At 39.3% G+C, this 21128-nt stretch overlaps 2 protein-coding genes across 5 annotated transcripts in view; both read right to left on the reverse strand.

The window, feature by feature from the left end:
• The window catches only part of ARID5B (AT-rich interaction domain 5B), a 151733-nt gene extending 146185 nt beyond the window's left edge, over positions 1–5548 (reverse strand). The window contains exon 1 of one of the 3 annotated variants that reach the window (XM_071438620.1): positions 1605–5548. The gene's annotated coding sequence lies outside the window, so the exon portion shown is untranslated. The remainder of the gene's footprint in view (positions 1–1604) is intronic. The other 2 variants (XM_071438618.1, XM_071438619.1) reach the window with 2 other exon arrangements.
• Positions 5549–5685: 137 nt separating this feature from the next.
• Positions 5686–21128, reverse strand: part of CABCOCO1 (ciliary associated calcium binding coiled-coil 1) — a 50819-nt gene continuing 35376 nt past the window's right edge. For both annotated transcript variants that reach the window (XM_071438625.1, XM_071438626.1), the window contains exons 6-8: positions 9740–9799; positions 9213–9344; positions 5686–6534 (exon numbers count right to left, since the gene is read on the reverse strand). In XM_071438625.1, the coding sequence (XP_071294726.1) occupies positions 6493–6534; positions 9213–9344; positions 9740–9799 (234 nt within the window). In that variant the 3' untranslated portion in view covers positions 5686–6492. The remainder of the gene's footprint in view (positions 6535–9212; positions 9345–9739; positions 9800–21128) is intronic.

Raw genomic sequence — 21128 nt, forward strand, 5'->3', positions numbered from 1 at the left:
TAGTAAAACTGAGATCATGGGCTTAAAAATCATCCTCCTAATTTATATCTGAAGACAGTATTGAAAGCTGACATATATAACAAAGACATACCTTCATGTAGCCCTACATAATAATAATTTCACAGAAATATTGGCATTGATAGTCACAGAATTCACTTGAATAATTGATCCCTCTACTTCAATAGAAGATCAGCCCCCATATCTATATTACTCACAGAAAATTAGAGTAGAAGATAAAAAAATTAAATTGAGAGGCTTTGGTAGCAAATGAACATATTTCCACTGAGTTCTACAGAATTAAAGTCTCATCTGCAACCCTGTCATCCAAAGGTATGTCTTTGAAATGCAGTCAGGAGATCTGTATCAGTCCTGCTTTTGTAGTACGTCACTGAAAATGGTTTCTGGGGCATCGGAACTGCATGATCCAGCAATTTGTTAAGTTGAAATGTGACATTTCAAAAAGAGGCTGGAATGGTCTCAGAGCAAAATCAACACAAAAATCTGCATCCCTTTTTTATCCAGACAGATGCTGGGTAAGAAAACTCTAATGAAAAACTGGGGTTAGTGGCAAAACTGCCCTGTGCAAGTTGCATACCGCAACTGCCAACAGCAGGGAAGCACAGCAAAGGGATGTCTTCCTCTCACCTTGTTCATTCAGAAAACACCCCAAAATCCTGATTCAGGCTGGAGGCCCCTCAGGCTCACTCTGCTGTTTACAAATGAGTCAGCAACAGAGGAAGTGCTGCTACTAAACACTGAGCCCCCCAAGCTCCAATCAGTGTAAAACACCTCGTTTGAAGCAAAGCATTGCTGTTACCTTGTCTTACTTCGGGAAGAACAGGCACAGATTTACTGGAAAAATAAGGAGAAAAATCAACCAAAACCAGTATCCTCCCAAATCAGGGCACCCCAGAGCCATACACACACTTCTGCCATCATCATAAGGGAGCATGCGCAGCCTCCCCACCTACCCATTAGCAGGCAATTTTCTAACACATTGTCAAACAGCAGAATTATCACAAGTTTCATTTTCCTTACCAGCGGAGTTAACTGCATTCTGAAATGTGCTATCTACATATTTTTAAGCTTGTTTCATTCACTCTGTTCCTAAATCAGCAAAATTTAGCAATCTTCAACATCTCCCTGCCATGAGTGAAATTTCTTTTACTACTGGAAAGGAGGGAGAAGGTCAAGAAGGCTTGGGAAAATTTGTTAGCATGATCTGTAATATGAATTTGGCAGTAAAGAAATTGAGAACATTTCTTTGGAAAACAATCAAAGGGCAAAGTTTCCTCTCAGAGCTGCGTGGTAATTCACGTCTTACATGCTCCAAGGAAACTTGCTGCTCTGATGATCAGAATAGCAAACTATTTGCTGTCTGCCTGACAGACCAAAGATGGTCATTTTTCCTCCCTTTGTCTGTATCTTTCTGTCCAGGCAGAGCCACTCTGTGTGTCCCTTGACACACAGATGAAGACTGAATCATGCATCTCTGCTCAGGAGGATTAATCCAAGTTAGATATGGCACAAAAAGAAGTGACCAACAGTAACAGGGCATAAATGCTGGCTGAGTCTTGTAGAGACTGACAGATGCTTTCTCTTACCTGGGTCTCAGCTGCTCCTGTTGTACACAAAAAGTCAGTGCCTTCCTGGTTATCCACTCTCAGGACATACAAGCCACCAATATAGCTGAGGATCTTGAAAGTCACTGATCTGAGGAAATTTGAGCCATCAGTATCCACTGCAGCTGGGGCTCATCAACAACACAAAAATGACAGTGAGAAGTTATTGCTATTGAACAGTATGGTGGGCAAGAGCACAGCTGAGGTCAAAAAAGGACTAGACAAACTCCTTCCATTTCCACCCATGGGTGCATACTCTGTGCAAACTCCACAAGTTTCTAAAGCACCAGTCCATAGCAGGGGTATGCCCTTAGGATGTCCTGTTCCTATGCTCTTTGCTAAGTATCTCCCACAGCCAATGCCAAAGGTAGCAGCTTGGGATACTTGGATCCTGCTCTACCCAGATAAGACATTTTATATGCTACAATCAATACAATCATAAAAATAGACAAGAAAATTGTCTTGGCTGAAGTTTAAAAGATGTAAAATTCAAATGTCAAGAAAATGTTGTATGAAAGATCTTCAGAAATGGCTGGAAAGAGAGAAATGAAAACTTTGAGATATTCATGTAGACCAACCTCAGTGAAGGGAAGCAAAATCCTGATGCCACCTTTGCAGTCACCAGAGGAACAGGCTCACCTTAAAAGGTGCTGAAAGCAACCTCCAGAGGGTCCCACCATGAATGACCATGCACATCAGCATCCTGAAGTGATACAGCTCCACCAGCCATTCTCCAGGAACACAGAAGTACCATGCTCATTTAGGAGAACAACTTTTTTGGACCATTCTTCCTCACAGCCTCCTGATGTCAAGGCCACAGGTCTCACCACTTGTTCCCTCTACCCTATCTGGGTGGGGTGCTTGTAACAACTCACCTTTTCCTTTTCTGTTGAGACAGCTGCAGAAACATTCAAAAACACATTAAAAATAAACACAACTCCCAGCGGGCCTAGTGAATGAAGAACTGTGCATGAACAAACCTCCTGTTTAGTGCACCCTCTGTTGAGTCAAGGACAGCACAAGCTTTAGAGTAGCACTATTGCATTTAAAGCAGTCCACTGTGTAAAATGTCAGGTTGTTTCTACTCTGGAAATATTTTACATTCCGTTCTTTCTGCAGCATTACTAATTCCATGTCCTCTTTAAGGCTCTGCATCTGAATGGGACTCGCAATTACATGAGTCACTGCAACTATCCTTTGAAATTTTTTTTTTTGTACATGTGATCTGAATCCACAACTGCTGGAGCCCAAAGCTTGCTCTGCACACTCAAAGTGCCACAACAAAATGGGCTGAAATGCTCATTCCAAACGTTCAGTTTGGAGCTGCTCGTGGCAAGCAGCACAATGTTTTGTCACTGCTGTCACTTCCTTGTGAAGGGTGGTGGAGAAGCAGAGGGGATTTCACCTTGAACACAGCCCTCCCCAGACTGCCAGCTGACAGAACTTGGTGGTTCTCTCTTCTACACCCTTCTGGGTCAGCCCAGGGCCAAACCTGTGCTCCAGAGGCTTTTCAGGTAAGTACAACATGCCCACCTGGATGAACATGTTTGAGTGGTCAGCTGGATCATGTGCTGAAGAGCCTGACTGAAACAGGCCAGTGCTGACTTTGCCCATGTTCTGTGGTCAGGTTGGCAGTGTAGGTTATTGAAGAAAATGTCTTATTCTCACTTATGAAAAGCTGAATTTGAAGCCTACGCACAGTGGCTTTTCTAGGAAAACAATTTTTCTAGGAATGCCAGTTACAATTTTAGGAAAGAAACAGTGTGGCAATTTTCAAATTCAAATCAAAATTCAGTGCAAAAGAAGAGAAGAAAGGCTTGAGAAGAAAAGGTCATGATAAAATACTATAAAACAGGTAAAAAACTGTCTTCTCTTTTTGTCTCCTCTCCCATCACTTTCAAGCCAGCTTCTTCCTAGAAAAGCTGCTTTCCATCTAAACTTCCATCACACTGACAGTGTAATGCAGAAAAGCACTGCCTGAAAATAGAGCTTTTCTTTCACCAGAGGATAATTACTAGTTGTGCACTGTCTCATTATAAAATGCTAGTACAGACCAGGATTTTGCCATGAAGATGCTAAAAAGCATCAATATTATACCTTATATAGGAGAAACTATACTGTTTCATCTGTCCTCTGCCCCTGGAAAACCACCACTTCTCTGGCAGACAAGGCAGAACACATCTTTTCACTAATTTCTACAAGATCTATCTGCTTTAAATTGAGAGCTCTGTAGGGTGGGAACCTGTTAAGAACTATGCTATGTATGTGCATTGTAAAGAACTTTGTTAGATCAACAGTGTGGCAAAAAAAACCCAAAAAACTCAAAGATAGTAATACCAAAGCCTCAAGTGTAGGTCCAAGGAATGACAGCATAATTATTTTTAGAGATGACTACAGCAGTAACTCAACATGACATGAGAGACTGGAGAAACAAGCAAGCTTGATTTAAACCAATGGGAAAGCCAGGAATACAGAATGGAGACTGTTCCTAATGCACCATATTGCATCTGAACATTTTGTTCTTACCCATCTATCCAAAGCATGATGTTTTGCATTTCATATTAACATTCTGAAGACATTAAAGAATTCTTCAATTCGATGTTCATATGCTGTGTCAGAACTCACACTCCGACTGCTTAGAGAGATGCTCTGTCTACCTTTTACTCATCTTCCCTCCCTCAGGCTCCTAACCATCCTCCTTCCCACTCCCAAAAAATCTCAGGGTCTGCTATTCTTTATTGGGAGCATTATTTAGTTCAGCAGAAAGTTGGTTACAAAAACGGTTTGTGGGATTTGGACTTCACTCTGGATTTCTGCACTACCTCAGCTGTTATGCATATGTACTAAGATTGACTGCTAACAAATCATCACAGTAATACTTGAGGTTCATATACTATTTCTCATCTTCAAAGCACTTTAAAATTTCCCAGAGGTTCAACAAAATCTGGGAGAGGGAGAAAGAGCTATGGGCAAAAGTCTTTGTTAACATTGGTCTTAATATAAACCATAGTTAGTCCCTTTCTGTTTAGCACTACAGCAGGAATGTTGCAGCCCTCAGATTTAGGTCTGAAGTGCTAAACAATGCTAAATTGCCAATAACACATTTTCACTAAAAAGTATTTTAAATACTCTTTGTCATATGGACAGCTCTCTTCAAAAGTTCTGTTCTCACCTTTGAGTTCAAAACTAGGGAAATGGTGACATTAGCATAATGTCTTGGGAGATGGATTTATGTATCAAAATAAAGGACATTCTGATTTCAGAAAGTTTCGTTAACAAAAAAATTGTATTTCATAGGAATAAAACAACAAAGAACATAACCAGGAATCAAAATATTTTTTTAAAGGTAGAACTAATAATGCCTCAATAATTCCTTCACTGTTCCAAGCAGAACAGTCAGCTTTTAACAGCTGAATGGAAGCTCTCACTAGTTTTCTGGCCAGCACTGGAAACAGCAATCAAGAGAACTTGGAAGTGAATCATTGCAGGCCTTACTTCTCCTTATCATGTACCAGGGGAAGAATTTTTCTCAGTGCATGAGACCAAATAAATGCTCTGTCCCTTCAACCACTGGTTCGCAGGAGCTCTGTGCCCACGCTGGGCACACTCTGCAGAGCACACCCAGGCTCCTGGTGCCCAGGTACAGCTCCTGGTGCTGTCTTCAGCTGTGGGACCATGTCCTGCTGGGCACATAGAAATGACCTTTCCAGCTGCAGGCTCAGTGCTGTGCTCACCACCCTTGAAAGTCAGGCAGCATCAAATCAGACCTTTTAGGAAAACTGCTACAAGCTGTTTTCTTCTTTGGACTGGCTGAGTCAGGCCTGCAAATTTTTTTCATTTACCACCACCAAAAAATGGGGATGAAATTAAACAAAATCTAACTTTCTACTTAGTGGTAAATAAATATGAAAATGCAATGTATAAAATACTCTGTTTCTCATGTATTCCACTGAACATGCAATTCAATCCAGCCTTTATGCTTCAAAGTATGACTTGTATTTCACATGCTTTCTAGGGCACAGAGTTCTGTGACACAACAAATACAGGCTGCAAGTTTAAAACATAGATGTTCAACCGGTTCTTCTGAGGTCATTTATTTGGTTGGATTCCTTTTGAGCATGAAACATTTCTATAATGTCTGACAAAATATGGAAACATTCTCAGATGAAAGGATACATGCATTCCAGAAAACAATCTACTGAAATCTAAAGAAACTCTTCTTGGAATACTTAAGTGCTAACTCTTCAGTTATGCAATTTTAATATGGTGGAAAGAAAGAAGTGTAAGCTATTAAATTTTTTTTAAAGCTTAGGAAGCAAATTAAAACAAAATAACATACATATTATTAATGAATAGCTACAGTGCAAGGTGCGTAATTACATCTTAATTAAATTCTCCCCTTATTATAGCTACAGTGCCTCAAAATAATGTTTTCCCTCTATGTATTTTCCTTGTAGCAACATTTCCTGAAAAAAACCACAGGTGTAAAGCAGAAACTGTTAAGTATTTCACAACTGGGAGAATGAAACTGTAGCTCTTTTTTTTTTTAAGTTAGAATTTACAACTGTATTCAGAAATAAACTGAACTTCAACATGTTTTAATTATGTGTCCTTCTATGTGTTTATAATCTTCAACTTAAGTCTAAACTAAACAACAATGCTGGCAGAACACTGTAAATTTGAGGAACTGGGATGAAATACTTCAAGGTAAATGTTAACAGAACCATTTTCCTCTATACAAAAATAATTTGGTTCAGGTAGTGAGCCAGCCTCTGTATGTGCCATCCCCTACTGCCCAATTCCTGCAAAACCCACCATCACCTTTCTTATCTGGCTATTTAGGACTTTTCAGTTTTTCTCTTCACCAAGTCTAAGCTTCTTCCTGCATTTGCAGCTTTTCATTTAAGTCTGCCTGTAAAGAAAATCAGAAGAAAGAAGAGGTTATGATGGAGCTATCTTAGGCTGCACATTTTGACACAGTGTGGAGTAGCAAGGCAGACATTATCCTCCACACCTTCCTGTTTTGCAGACAGACCGGTGGTGCTGTCTGTCCTTACGCGATAGCGCGTTATCACATTGCCCTGTGCAATTCCGATGGATGGCACGGCTGCCATGAGCAGGAAGGGATCTGGGACAGCCATCCCTCACCTAACCTTGTCTTGGAGATAGGCTAATTTTCCTGTATTCTCAGACAGCCTTTACCAATAGACACCAAATCAGAAAAATTGCTTTGGGACCTGGTTGTTCCTACTGTTTGCCTTTGCTGCAGATGTTTGTTCTCTAGTGTAATGTGTTTTATTGAAACAGTGCTGGAATTAAAAAGCATTACTGAAAATGAACAATAAAAAACTGTATTTCTGTGATGCTGCTTGTCTGTCTTAATTACAAACACAATTATGAATATGCATCTCATTCTGGAAATCCAAACTGCTGTAGACATTGAGTGTTTAATTTGCAATGTAACATTTGTGGGGAAGGTACAGGGGTTGTGATGTGTTCTAATGAAATCTTTGGCAGTGATAATGCATAGCAATCTCTGATTGTAGAGCACTTGGAAATGTGGCATCACTGGAAAAAGGGCCACAACACTGGTGTTTTATGGGGAACTTGTGTATTTTTCAGTATGAGAATTGATCACTGCGAAAATACAAGAGAAATGGAAAGAGTGCAATGACAGTATTTCTAAGAGTCATAAAGTTTTGTTCAACAACTGGGACAGGCTAACAGGTCTTTTACAGACTCCACATAAACTGTTCCAAAACTCAGAGTTACACTCTCAGTGGAATTCAGGTAATTTTGATAAAGCAAATGGATTTGTACCAGAAGCACTTGCAGTAACTTGACATTTTAGGAACTTTGTGGCTTGCCAGTCCTAGAAATCCCTATTAGTGCTATTCTGCAATATATCAATGGGTAACCACAGCTGAAATGTTTTCAAAGTTCTCAGTAGCTCAGATTAGAACCAAAAGGCTGGAATTTCTCTCTCAACTTTTAATCTTTGGAAATGGCCTTCACCATATTCAATTCAAGAATCAACAAATATGTCTTCATACCTTTATGTGATGTGTATACGTGGTTGCTGGAACAGTGATCCTCTAGGCTAATCAACTCCCAGCCACTCCAGATGCCTTTTCTTCTCAAGTTTTACACACCTCTGGCTCTGGTCCTACCTCCACTGAAAATCATCTGCTACCACAATTTGCTATGGCTGCTGCTGAGACCACTCAGTGGCAGCACTGTGATACCAGACTAAAAGTTATTTTCTAGACTCAATTAGAGCAACAGTTGCCTTGTTTATGCATATATTGAGACATAATGCAGATTGTGAAACTACATTTCACACGTAACAAAAAATGGTATGAGTTTGATCATGAATCAGGTAAAAATCTAATTATAAGACTTCTTTGGAGGTCCAGAAACTGAGAAAACAGGTGAAAATGATACACTGGTGAAAGAATTAAAATCTGAGGGGAAATTATTTTCTTTGTATACAACCAGAGTTGCAAACAAAAAAAAAAAAAAGAAAAAAGAAAAAAAAGAAAGCATTTTTCTCATCTGTGCAGTCTTGTAAAGAAAAAAACAAAAAAACTCTTAGCACTGATGTTAATGGCATGAAGGTCAAGTGAAAACCAGGTATTTACTCTTTTCTATTGATAGGGACAGGAGTGAGATAACACAGGCCAGATATTCCCTCCCATTTCTAAAGACATGTTGAAATGGAATATGAACTCAAATAGGTTTATCTAATGATCTAATCTAGTCTAATTAATATAATAATTCATATAATAATTCTAATTCCTATTTCCCACTGATGCATAGTACAAGCAAAGCAATTTACCAATACCATAGTATTTTCAGATAATATTAGGTATTTATTAAACTGCTGCTTAGTCAATAGTGTCTAATGTGCTGTATCTGAAGTTCAAAGTGCCTAATGCCACCTGGTTGTTGCCAGTAAGACCAAATTCCAGCAGCTCCTTGGTGCAAATCTGTTCTAGCAAATCTGTTCTTTGGCTTTCAATCATTTCCTGTTAATTCCAGTGACAGTAACTTCCTTCCCTTCCTTCCATGAACCTCACAGAAAGAAATCATAGACCCCTCAGAGTCTGAAGACCACATACTGACAGCTGATCTGTTTCATTAAGGCAGCTCTTGTGTAGTCACACACCTACCAGACAAAGCCTAAAATTGGCATAAGTGAGTCATTTCTTACACAAATTGAAGGATGTGTGACATAGATGCATCTAACAATTTATATTAAGCACACATTGCATATACTCCAGCACAGCAGCTGGTCCTGAACCCCTAAAAAGGAATTTTATCACTGACATCACTGAGAGCAGGATTTGGCCTGTGTTTTTGACACATAGTAAGGCTGAAGATATATGTTGTCATATTACTGAGTATTTTTTATCTTATCATATGTAAGCTGACTAAACTAGGAGTTATTTATAGAGGCTAATTCACATTTTTACAGCATATGGATGTGCTTTTTGCCAGCTTTAGCACAAACACAGTTTATATTCATTAAGACTGAGCTAGCTAATTAACCATAGACAGAATTAGTGAATAGCTTTCTAGTAATAGTACCTCAAGGTTGCCAATAATTTCATTTGGGATTTCACACGCTGCAGACTTCTCTTCAGCAGTGACTCCAGCTACACCCTCGGAAGATGCTGCCCCTGGACAGGGCTCTTGCAGGCAATCCCCCTGGTCAGTCCCCTAGCAGCAACCAGCCAGAGGAAACACTGAGTTAGAACATCCTCCTGCCCTCTCTGAGACCCAGCAGCACCAGCACAAAGAGAGGCAACACACAGAGAGGTGCTTTTGGGAAGCAGTGCCTTGACAGAGACCATGGTGGCTGTCTCACACTGCCCAGGCAAGGCACACACATCCTTCCACAGGGCAAGAGCCCAGATGGGCTCACTCAAATAAATATCCTCTGCTGACTGATAATTGCATTAAAAGTCTTTTCATTCAATCTTAGAAGAGAATGCATGCTATGTTCTAGAGAATAAATGCCATCAGTGATTGAGTTCCAATGGAAATTCATAGAAAAACAGCTTAAACAGCCGTCCCCCCCCCACCAAAATAAACTAAAAGGAACAAAACTGTACCTGAGATTCTGTCACTGAAGCTGAGGGGGAAACTGCAGGTTGGTCAAGTTCAATCTCATTCTGGTAGTATTAAATAGAAAAAAAGAAAAAAGAAGAAAGTAATTTATGTTTAATTATGCTCAGAGGTTTCTTGCAGTTTTTTAAAAATGGAAATGAAATGGCAGGCAAACAGCAAAAAACAATACCTTTTCTGTTACTATCCAGGTGCTCAGAACTGGAAAACATTCTGAAAATGATTATAGATCAGCTTTAATTTCTAACTGCATCTCAAGGGGCCCTCTTTATAATGCTTGGAAAGAACAGATGATTTTCATAATTTCATAACACTAGAGCTTCTTACTCATGTGGATAATTACGTTTAGAAAACACAGTGCTTAGGTAACATTCTGTCTTCCCACTGCAAATTTGTCACTTCTGAATGGGGACACTGTTGCAGTTTGGAATTGCAGGGGAGTATCAAAGGAGTCAGTTGGAGTGAAGTTGCAGCGACACTAAATCAAAGAAGGCCCTAAGGAAGCTATTTTAATATGTAACTATAATTTAAGAGTTGCTAATGGCCCAAGTTTTGCTGCTTCTTCTTGTTCCTTTGCTGTGACCGTGGGAACCTCACTGCAGAGAGGGGGACCATGGGACCTGCAGCTCCAGGAATGCTCTGACAAGGGCACGGCTTTTCCCACCTGGAGCAGCTGGATGAAACACCAAGTCCATGCTCAGGTTCTCAGGAGTGATGCACAAGGCAGCCCTGTGTCCTCTAAAGGGACAAGATTTTGTGTCCTACTTTAAAAAAACGGATGACAGAAAACATATGTGCCAAATAGGGCGAAAAAAGGCAATTGTGGCCAAGCAAGGAGCAGGGTACAGCACTGAAATGGTGTGTCTGGGGCCTCTGCAGGGGAAGTGCCCATCGAGAATACGAGGCAGATGTTCCAGTTCTGAGTCAGCGATTACAAACAGGATTTTGCTTGGATGGTGTAAGTAAACGACATTAATTCACATCAGGGTAATTGCAATTCCCATAAATTAATTTCCTCATACTTTTGAAATTCTAGCTAGGTTGATATTTGGGTCATTTAGTTACTTGCTACAGTTAACACGCTGAAAATATTAAAGCTTCTATACATCTGCAGAAGTGATAGCAACCACTGAAAATACAAAGTTAGACCAAGCCACTTCATTACAATAAAAATCTCTTTTGTAGTCCTAAAAGCTTTTCAGAACTTCTGTTTGGACACTGTCACTACCTCCAAGGTTCCCTGTTATGTGTGAGCTCAGTAAAGTAGGTAGATAGCATTAGTCCATGTTTATAAGAATCTAACAGGCTGACAGAAAGATTTGCAGATTATAACTGAGGAGAAAAACAGTTATAGAAGCATTTTCTTTTATCACTTGTAATTTAAATTTTCAGCACTTTGTCAATGCCTACATACTCACAAAAGAAATAGTCAGAAAGTTTGTGTTTGGAATCAAAATGAAAAAACTGACTCAAACTATTTCTTTCAAAAACAAAGACACATTGTTTTCAAATTCTATTTTTTAAAAACCTAGAGCTTTTTAAATTTAGCAACTATCTCAATTTTCTTCCGTTATATTTTCTTATTAAAAATATTAGCTGAAGTGGATGACGATTCAAAATTACTTTCTGCTTCCTTAAAATTATATTTTTTGCTTAGTAACCTATTCACTAAAAATATATTTTTTATTTAGATTAAATTATAATTCCATTTATTTTCTCCAGTCCAAATTAAAAAAAAAAAAGTCAAATTATGTAATAAAAATAGACCATGTTTTTAGAATCAATTCCAAGCCAATCAAATACACTTTTGTTGCATGGATAAGATTTTTCAGAGGTTCTGTTTTTCTGAATAATATTTTTTACTTCATTGCATCTTTTTACAGAGAGCCATTCTTTACTCATCTGTTCCATGTCTAATAATAACCCTTGGATCATTAAGAAATAACTAAATTACAGCAGAACTAGTCTCTCTAATGAGCCATAATAGTCCCAACAGTCAGCCAAAAGTTTTTTTTAAAGACTGTGAAACTTCAATGTAGAATATGAAGCTTTTTGTTTAGTAATAACAAGTTTATGAGCAGGACTACAGTTTACAGCCAAAATATAGTGACCTAAAAATGCCATTCTGCATTGCTCCTTTCTATACATTGTGTCCTTAACAAGTCCAGGGGAAAATTAGAACGAATGAATTGTGGTGAGAGCCCGAAGCCAACAAACGTATTTAAATGAATCCTTCTGATGCAATACTTTCCTTTAAAAAATACAATTAAGTCTTTGTGTTTCCTTTGAACAAAACCTCATGTTTAATAGCACCAATGGCTCTGTAGTAAAATCTATTTAAAAACAGAGAAGGAGACACAGTAAGTTTTATACAGTTACAGAGGCTTTAAAAAAATGTTGCTAGTTTCTGAAGACTGAGTAAATTTATGGTGAATTACTTCCACTGACCTACATTAAAAACTTCACTCTCCTTTTTTTAATTCCTGAAGATTTGTCATTATGTGAGCATTATTCACTGTGACAAAGATGTATTACTCAAAGTGTCCTCTTGAATCAATATAACTATTGAAATGTGAGGAACAGTTTGGCAAGATGATAATGCCTTAAAAATTAATTGGCAATATTTTCCTGCACACTGCGGTCCAGCGGGTCCACGGGAATTCAAACATCAAGACATTGTGAGGCAGTTGCACAAATGTAGCTGGCATATCAGTGTCAGCTGCTCTGAAAGAGACTGAAGGGACAATTAGGTGCACTATTCTTACCAGTTCTGAGGTGAGGTGGGGTGCCAGGAGGCCGGGGAAGGCAGCACAGCTTGACATGGGACTGATGGGTGAGCACCACCTCCCCAGCCCAGGGGCACCAGCCTGGCTGAGAAGCGCAGCTGGAGCAGACACTGCTCTCAGAGCACAGCCCCGTGCCACAACCCTGCTCTGGAATTCTTACTGGTACAAGTCTACATAAAGATAGGTTTGTATAAAAAGCACTGTGTTGTTCTGTACATAAACTCACTTTTCTTGTTGTTGAGAGGTAGCAAATTGCCTTTTTACAAATGTAGGCAGAGAAAAGACAGTAAAATAGTGCAGAGGGAAATTTCTAAAACAGAATAATAACAGGAAAGAAGATTGGTAAAGCGTTCCAATAGATGAGTTCCACAGATGTGGTAGTTATTATAAAATTAGCTTTGCATAACTTACCAATATACCATTGCATTTTCTCCCTGATGTTATCTGTTACTTAAATTAATTTTTCTTAAGTTACTATTATTGCAGATTTTATCCATTCTGTATTTTATTATTTAAAGTTTCTGTGGCATATAACAAGCCCTGGCTGATAGTGTTACTTTTAATAATAGATATAAGAGGTTTTAGTATTATAGAAATGGCTGCTGGGAATATCTTAATAGTCATAGCACAGAACGTCTGCTCTCAAAATATTATGTAGATTAAAACTAGCTATTTACTTACACTCTAATTCAAGGCATTGAAAAGGTTTGCAGTATTTATGTATGTGGCATGAAGGGGAACAATCTACTCTAGGAATAAATATCAGAGTTTGGGAATTAGCAAAGCTAAGGTCAAGGTCAGTTTGGCTTTCCTAACATGCTTACTGAAAATGAGAATTCAGAGTTTATGTTTACTTATTTCATAAACAAGAAAAAAGACTGAGGGAGTGATGCATTTGCCTCTTTGATAGAAGGCTTTTGTACCACAAAAATATTTTAAAACCACCTTCTCAGCTTGGTATTACCTGAAATTCTGTACTCCTTTCTACACAGTCTTAACATAAATTCTCTGCAGCTAAACTTACCAAACACAGGAAAATAATTATTTATAAGGATTGGAAAAAAGATCCTACATTCAACATGGACCATTTCTAAAGCCTTGTAACATCTTTCCAAGCCTTTCAATGGATATAGGTTTGATTTATATGAACGGCAGATGAGTTTCAAAAAGGGAGCTCTTTGTGCATTATTCTCTATATTCATATCACCTGTGCAGTTTGTACTTGTATGCCATGGGACCTTATCCTACCAGAGGCCTGCACAGATTTCTCTCATATATATGTGAGCTTTGCTATCAAACAAACTCTGTAATACAGGATTTACATTACTTTGCTATTCATGCTGAGCATGGCGGGCCACACACCTACAAATGTGCTGAATTTCAGCTGCTGCAATAAAAGGCACTTACAAGAGGTGGTTTGTTGGATGCCTGTATTTCATGTGGTTGAATTTGAATGAATACCTAATGGACAGAGATGCACTGACTCAAACCAGCCTGCTTTTTTTAATCCCTCCCCTTTTACCTGCCAGCATATGCAAACACAACGAATCCACCCCACCTGCCTGCGGAGGCATCACCCAGGAGCGTTCCCACAGGAGGCTCCTGGGAGCTGCTGATAGCTCTACAAACACATCTGCCATCCTCTTCTGCAGCAATTGAATACATGAGGTCCAAAGGACCAAAGGATTTTACAAAGCACTCAAAAACTTAATCCAGGTATCTGATCTCTGTGGTGTGACTGAGGTGGCAGTTACCTCCTGTGCACCCTCACCACACGCATTTGTATTAATATTAAAAGTAGAATTAAGATCAATGAGGGCCTGAAACTCTGCCTCTGAAGGATGTCCCTGGTTGCTAATGATGCACACGGAAATTCTGTGTGCGTGTTCCTGGGCAGGAGTTTTCAAACCACTATTCCTAAAAGAGACAGAGGTTCAGTGAGTCAAAGGTAAGCTTTATGCTCTTATTCCTGCATTTCAAAAATCCAAGTCAGTATCTTCTAAAATAGTTTTCCATGTTTCTGATCTGTGATGTGAATCAACTTTGCTGACAATACATTAGTAAGAATCTAGTCTAAAATAGCTATTTGAAGCAATTTGGTGCCTACATTGACAAAACAGGATCTCCTCCTCCCCCCAGGAAGCTGTAAATCAGTCAGTGACATCTGGCCTCAAGGACATCAGAGTCATCTGAAATGTGGTAATTTATATTAATGAACATCAATATTAATTTTTAAATAAAAAGAATTTGCTACTGCCATTATGTTTGCATAAGAAATATTATTTATAGCTTGTGTTCCTCCTTTCCTACATTTTGCCCATAAATTACTGTAAGGAAACACAATGTCACAGTTATAAATATTTTTCCTTGGAGTTAAAGGTTTTACATATCCTCTTACTGTTTTCAGTAACTACATGAGGACAACCAGGATTTTCTTGCTACTCCAGGAGCTGCTGCCAATTTTAATGCTTGACTGAGTAGAAAAGGGTGCTTCTACAAAAACAACCAAAGCCTTCCTCTCTAGAGATATCTTGATGCAGAGTGCCCATTATGCCTAGATTCTGTAAGAATCTATCTTAACATACCAGGAAAAAACCCAACAATAAAACCCCCTGATTTTACTAGGCTGCAGTTGTCTTCTACTGCTTTCACCAAGCTTCCAATTATTACTGCCAATTTGCAGATTATTTAGAAAGACAAAATAAAAGACATTAAAAAAATCCCCAGCTGGCTTTAATGCTGAGGACACATCACTAAATGATTCACCTTGGAATGGTCACTCTAAATTCACACTGCATTTAGCATTGCCAAATCTCCTAGAGTTATGGGATTACAAGAGAATCTCAGCTTTCATTTAAAAATAAAGTTAGCTCTTACGGTTGCAGAGGAAAGATTGAAAACATGAATCTTGAACGCTCAAAAATCAGACTGCAAGGAAAAAGAACCAAACAATCATTTTTAAGCAATTCATTATTTTTTGGGATATGTCTCATAATTTTAAATACTCAAGGCTAACATAACCCTTCAAAACATACATACAGATTTTCAGGAGGGGTGAACAATTTTGGTTTTTTTGTTCTTGAAAGTCATGGAACAAGCAAAGAACAGCCAGCTCCTATATTGGCCATACAATCATAATCAACAGGGATCTAAAGTCATTTAAAAAGTAAACAAAAAACCATCACAAGCACTGTTCCCACAGGAATCACCTATCTAGAGCTACAAATGGTTTTAAAAAATGAAGGCCCTTTTATTACTCCTATGATCACATCTGAAAACCATAAAAGTAAGCTCTGTTGAACCCAATGAACAACAGGCAGTGGCATCCACCTTTATCAGGCTGGAGCTTTACACTTGTTGTGCATCTTTTCTACCACATTACTTTATCAGTAAAGAACCAATATGAATGCTGAAAACATTATGATAAAAATGTGAAACAAAACTTGGCCAGGTGCATCTTTGTACCTCTTTCTGGGACCAGGCTTCAAACATTTTATAAATACTGCAATTCCATACTCTCAGAAAACCAATTTGTATGAGAGCATGTGCCTTTGGCAACAAAATGGCCTATAAGAATTAAATTGCTTGGGGGGCTGGTATTCATCACACCTGCTTTAGGGGCTCTGTCAGCCCCCCAAACCCCTGCTTGCAGGAAGTGCAAAGACAACTGCCTCTCCTGAAAGACAGTCAACTAAGATAAATTAAGAACCTAAAAACTCCTTACTGTACCTGCCCTGGACTGCAGCAAGCACAGCCTGCTCTATGGCCTTTTCCCAAGGGGAACCTAGGAAAGCTCACTCAGGGTCCCTGCTTTGCCTGGTGTGAGAAGCATGACATATTCCCTTTTTTATTCAAATGGTCACTGTAGGAACTCAGAGATGATTACCAGCACCACGTGTTCCTCCTGCACTCTGAGTGTCTAGGAGAAGAGTCAGCCAGCTGTTGGCACCATCCTGGACTGTTTTTTCCAGGTGTTACATCCGAAATGCAGCAAATCTCACCAACTCCTACTGTTCCACAGGGCTTTAGGTCAGCCTCAGGACTTCCAAAAAAAGCCTGCTAATGCAGACATGCTTGTTTCCAGCATGTGTGAACCTCCAGTGTGTCTCATGCTCTGCACACACCAGTTCAGAGGAGCCTGTGTGCCCCTGGAGCTGAGCCCCACCAAACTTCTCTTAGTTCAGCAAGCACAGACTTCAAGCTTTACCTAAACAGGAAAAAAAAAGGCACCAAGATTCCAAAAACCTAGGAAAACTTAATCCCTCCACCTTTTAGAACAAAAAGGGCTCAAGAAGAGCCCGGGGCACCTACAGAGAAAGTCTGACAGCTGAAAAATAGCATTTTGCTGTTGGTACAGTGAAGGGCAGTCACTGCCTGATGCTGGAAAGAAGTCCCACCTCCTGCCTCTGTCTGCCACTGCTCTTGGACAGCCTTCCCTTCCCACCCACTTCCTCTGAAAACAGCGTTTTCTCCACACAAGACTGGTCATGGACAAGCCCCTCACACAACTGCCCTGTGCTCTGCATGCTCTCTCAGCACCAAATGCCAGATGAACAAGCTCTCTCCAAACTCCTCTCAGTCATTAGGTGCATTAGATGTGGATAGACTTGTCTGTATTGATTCACCCCCAGCTGATGCTACAGAAAATAGCTGCACTAACATTTAAAAGGTTGCTTTAAAAAAACCCCAAACCAACACAACCTAAGGAATATTGATCCAGAGCTAAAAGGGGGAAAAAACTGCTCACATAATTTCAAAAATACAATATAGATTTTTTTTTTAAGAAAAATGCCACATTAGAAAACTGCAGAATATATGGCCACATAAAAATGGGGAGCTTGTGTTCTTTGTTATTAGACCTAAAACATAAGGTCTTTGCCTGAATGTGTAAGTTTCTATTAAAACAACAATTTGTCCTGTGGACTGTTTTTATTGGAATCACATTTTGCTTTGGAAACAATCATGCAGAAAAACAACCAGTAATTTAGACATCTTAAAAACATCTCAGAACAGGCATGGCTCTGAGAACAGATCAGTTATGGTAATTCTTCCACTGTGAACTGCAAGGTTTTTAAAATCCATTTCCATATTTTTAATTAACACCTAGTTAAAAAAAAATCTTACTGTAGGTCATTTTAATCACAAATGGGAAAACAAATTTGTTTTATCAGAAAATGGATTCAACACTATTTTAGGGACTTATTTTTCATGTTTTTATCATAAAAATTAAGCCATTAGCATACATTTCCCAATGTGGGAATGCAGAAGCAAGCCAGCTCTCTGAAATTTCAGAGTTACAGTTTTCAGTCACCTCTCTATGTGAAACTAGTCTATTTTAACACCAGAATATTTGATCAGCACACACAAACCCTCCACATAAATCTAAGGTATCAGTGCTTCTTTACAACTCCACTTCTATGGAATTTCAATCTGCAGAGTTGTAACCATGGCCTGTTAGTCTAAAGAAACCCTCCCTTCCTTATGTGACACTTGGATTTCGTGCCCCAATGTAAAGAGGCTCTCTCATTACGTACGTGTTCATAAATCTGTTTATGCTGCATCTCAGAGTGCGTGCCTGTGTTTGTTGTAACTCTCCCTTAGAATCCTGTCATTCACGTTAGATAAAAACGCAGCTGTGGGTAAGGGCAGGGTTGGTCTGGTGAATGCAGGAGTTAAACAAAGCCTTGCCTCAGCACAGCTTGGCTAGGTGGGTGATTTGAAATCTAGTAAAGCTTCCCCTTGGTAAACTGCCAAAGCCAACCACACCTTGGATGATGTGAGGTTGTTTTTGAGAAGGTAACATCTCCTTGCAGATTATCTCCTCCCACTTCAACTTGGAAGGTTTCTGAGAACAGTCATTTCCATTTCTGTTGGGGCATGAAATGGTTTCTGCTGAAAAATAGCATAAATCTCATTCTGCTTTGACTTGTTAGGAAGCTCATGACAAATCACATAATCCAATGTGGATTTTTAGAATTTGTTTCAACAATGCATGGGAAGAAACAAACATTTCTACTGAATAATTTCTCTCCAATTAAAAAAAACAAGCTAAAAACAGTCTCTTAACTCCTTATCCCTTATAAACTCTGTTAACTACATCTTATAGAAAATCACCATACTCACAAGTAACAGAACTAACAAAGATCTAACATTTGCTCAAAGATTTCCACAATCATACAGAATTCTATCACAACTCAGAACAGAGAGCAAACACTTCCAACTCTGGAGTGAAAATCTTGAGCCAGCCATAGAATAAGTGAAGCTAAAGGGTATTGCATTGGGTTGTACACTGCAGCCTTTCCTCTCCTCCCCTTGGGCTTTGTCTCTCTGAGAAACTCTGTTCTACAAAAATAGGCAAAGAACACGTGACCACAAAGTTTGCACGCAGTTTGCCTGATGAGATAAAGACAATGTGTCAGCTTTTGATGGGAAAAAATGAAGTAATGATGCCAAAGGGTTTTATTTATTCCTTTCAGCACCACCTTTTCCTTGGCATCTTTCCTAAATAGCAATGTCATAAATACCTAGAGGGAGCAAGCACCCAATGGCAGCATCTTCTCTTGAGAATGCAGAGCCATACCCAGAAACATGACATCGCCTACTCTGAAGTTGCTGTCTTTTGATCTAACCCTTAGAAGAAAGCACTCAGCAGGAAAATCCAATGTGTCTGGATTGCCAAGGAGAGAAGTGGAGGAGAAGATAGGAAAATCACTAATCGCTGGGAAGCTTGGCTGGCAGCACAGGGAAAGGCAGGCTGGATGAGGACACAGGATTCATTTGGTGCTGTGGAAGAGAAGAGCAAGAGTGATGGGAAGCAGCAACCACATCTCATGGGTGGAGGAGAGGCAGTAAGGCTGAGCATAACCCAGAGATCAGATCAAAGTTCTCACTCTGAAGACTCCTGGAGGTGGGCCCTATTCAATTCCTTACCTACATTAAGCTTCTTCCCTCCAATAGTCCCTTGATCCATTGAGACAAAATGTCACATATGCCAGTCCTTCTATGATGTCATTTTCCATTTTGGTCTTAAAAACTGGCAGAATGTGAAGCAATTCTCATCACTGTCACTGGGTTTGTGCTTTTAAGTTGGCCAGAAATACTGACCCCTGCATGGAAACACAGTCCATACACACATATATATGCAACTGCTAATTGTTTTTTAAGCCTGAAAGGACTGAAAAATAAAATTACAAAAAGGCTTTTAAAGAAGAAGTCGATACCAAAAGCTGAAAACAAAATGACTTAACTAGAGACCCTAAAGAGAAAAGACCTTACCAAGTATAATAGACAAATTTTCAGTAAAGTCCCTCTGTACAAAGTATCTCCACATTTATAGGACTGACTGGTTTAAGAGTTCTTTACAGGTGTCCATTGTATCATGTATACCCTTATAAATCATACTGGATGCACAGCTCCATATGGAAAGAACAGAGTTGATAGGAGGTACCTTTGAAAAACTTGGCCCCAGAACCAGAGACAGGTTATTTTTCCATGACAACAAGTAATAGATATATTTCTCTCTCTGTGCTAAATTAGTCTCAGAGCAACACCCTCCATCAGAGAAAGACCTTGAGGTGCTCTTATAATACAAGTGAATGACAAATGGAGCACTTTAACTGGATTTTTAACAGTCCTAAAATTATTAAAATTGTGAACTTTAAATAATTATATTTCAACCAGTGTTTTACTAGTTCTCTCCCTACCTTCTCTGATTTTAATTTTCTCACTTGTCAGCGTGCCTTGGCAGTGAGAACAAGAAAGACCTCAAACCTTTGCTGATTGCCTTCCATGCAATCTGATTTCTATAAATTAGAAGTTGCTGATGGGAAAGCAGACAGCAGTACCCTTTGATCAAGATACACATCTTGATCTCTTTTATCATTTTTTAAAAAAACAATAATATTACAACAAAAAAAAAATCATCATACAAGCTTTTCGATCAAAGTGTGTCACTGTCTGCTTCCCAGTCGACATACTGCCAGTAAATTGGCGCGGTGCCCGGAATGCGCAGGCAGCAGCTGGTGGGGTTGATTACCATCTGTATAGCCACTAGTGTAGAAAATATTATGTCTCCATCTAGTGGGCATCTGCAGTTTACAGGAAATTTCAAAATGGGTCGGAGCAGACTTCCGTGGGCGGCAGGAGCTTCACGCGACTCCCCACCAGCAGAACTGGGCTATCTGAAACAAGGAGGGCTTTGGAGCCCCGCCCCAGTTCCATCCCTGCGCTGGCACTTGTCCTTGAAATAATGTTTTCTGCAGAGGTATTCACAGAACAACTATTTCTGTTCTCACAACAAACCACCTCTTTCCAGCGCTCTGCAGCACCCTGGAAGACTTGGTGGTCTGAAAAATGTATAAGAGGTCTGGAATGTATAAGAGGTAACAGGAAAAGGAAGGTGAGAGCAAGGATGTCATTAATGACCAAAACTCCTGAAATAAACAATAAGGAATGAGATGAATATGCCAAGACAATGTTTCCCTTTATATTAAAATAATACAAACTGCCCTCCCAACTAAATGGCAGGACATGCACATTGTACTGTTAACTCTCTCATATAGTTTCTGATAACATCCTTGACTGAAGAGCA

This window comes from Agelaius tricolor, unplaced genomic scaffold (genome assembly GCF_023055355.1).
Source record: "Agelaius tricolor isolate 1412-34295 unplaced genomic scaffold, bAgeTri1.0.p SCAF_13, whole genome shotgun sequence".
Taxonomy (NCBI): domain Eukaryota; kingdom Metazoa; phylum Chordata; class Aves; order Passeriformes; family Icteridae; genus Agelaius; species Agelaius tricolor.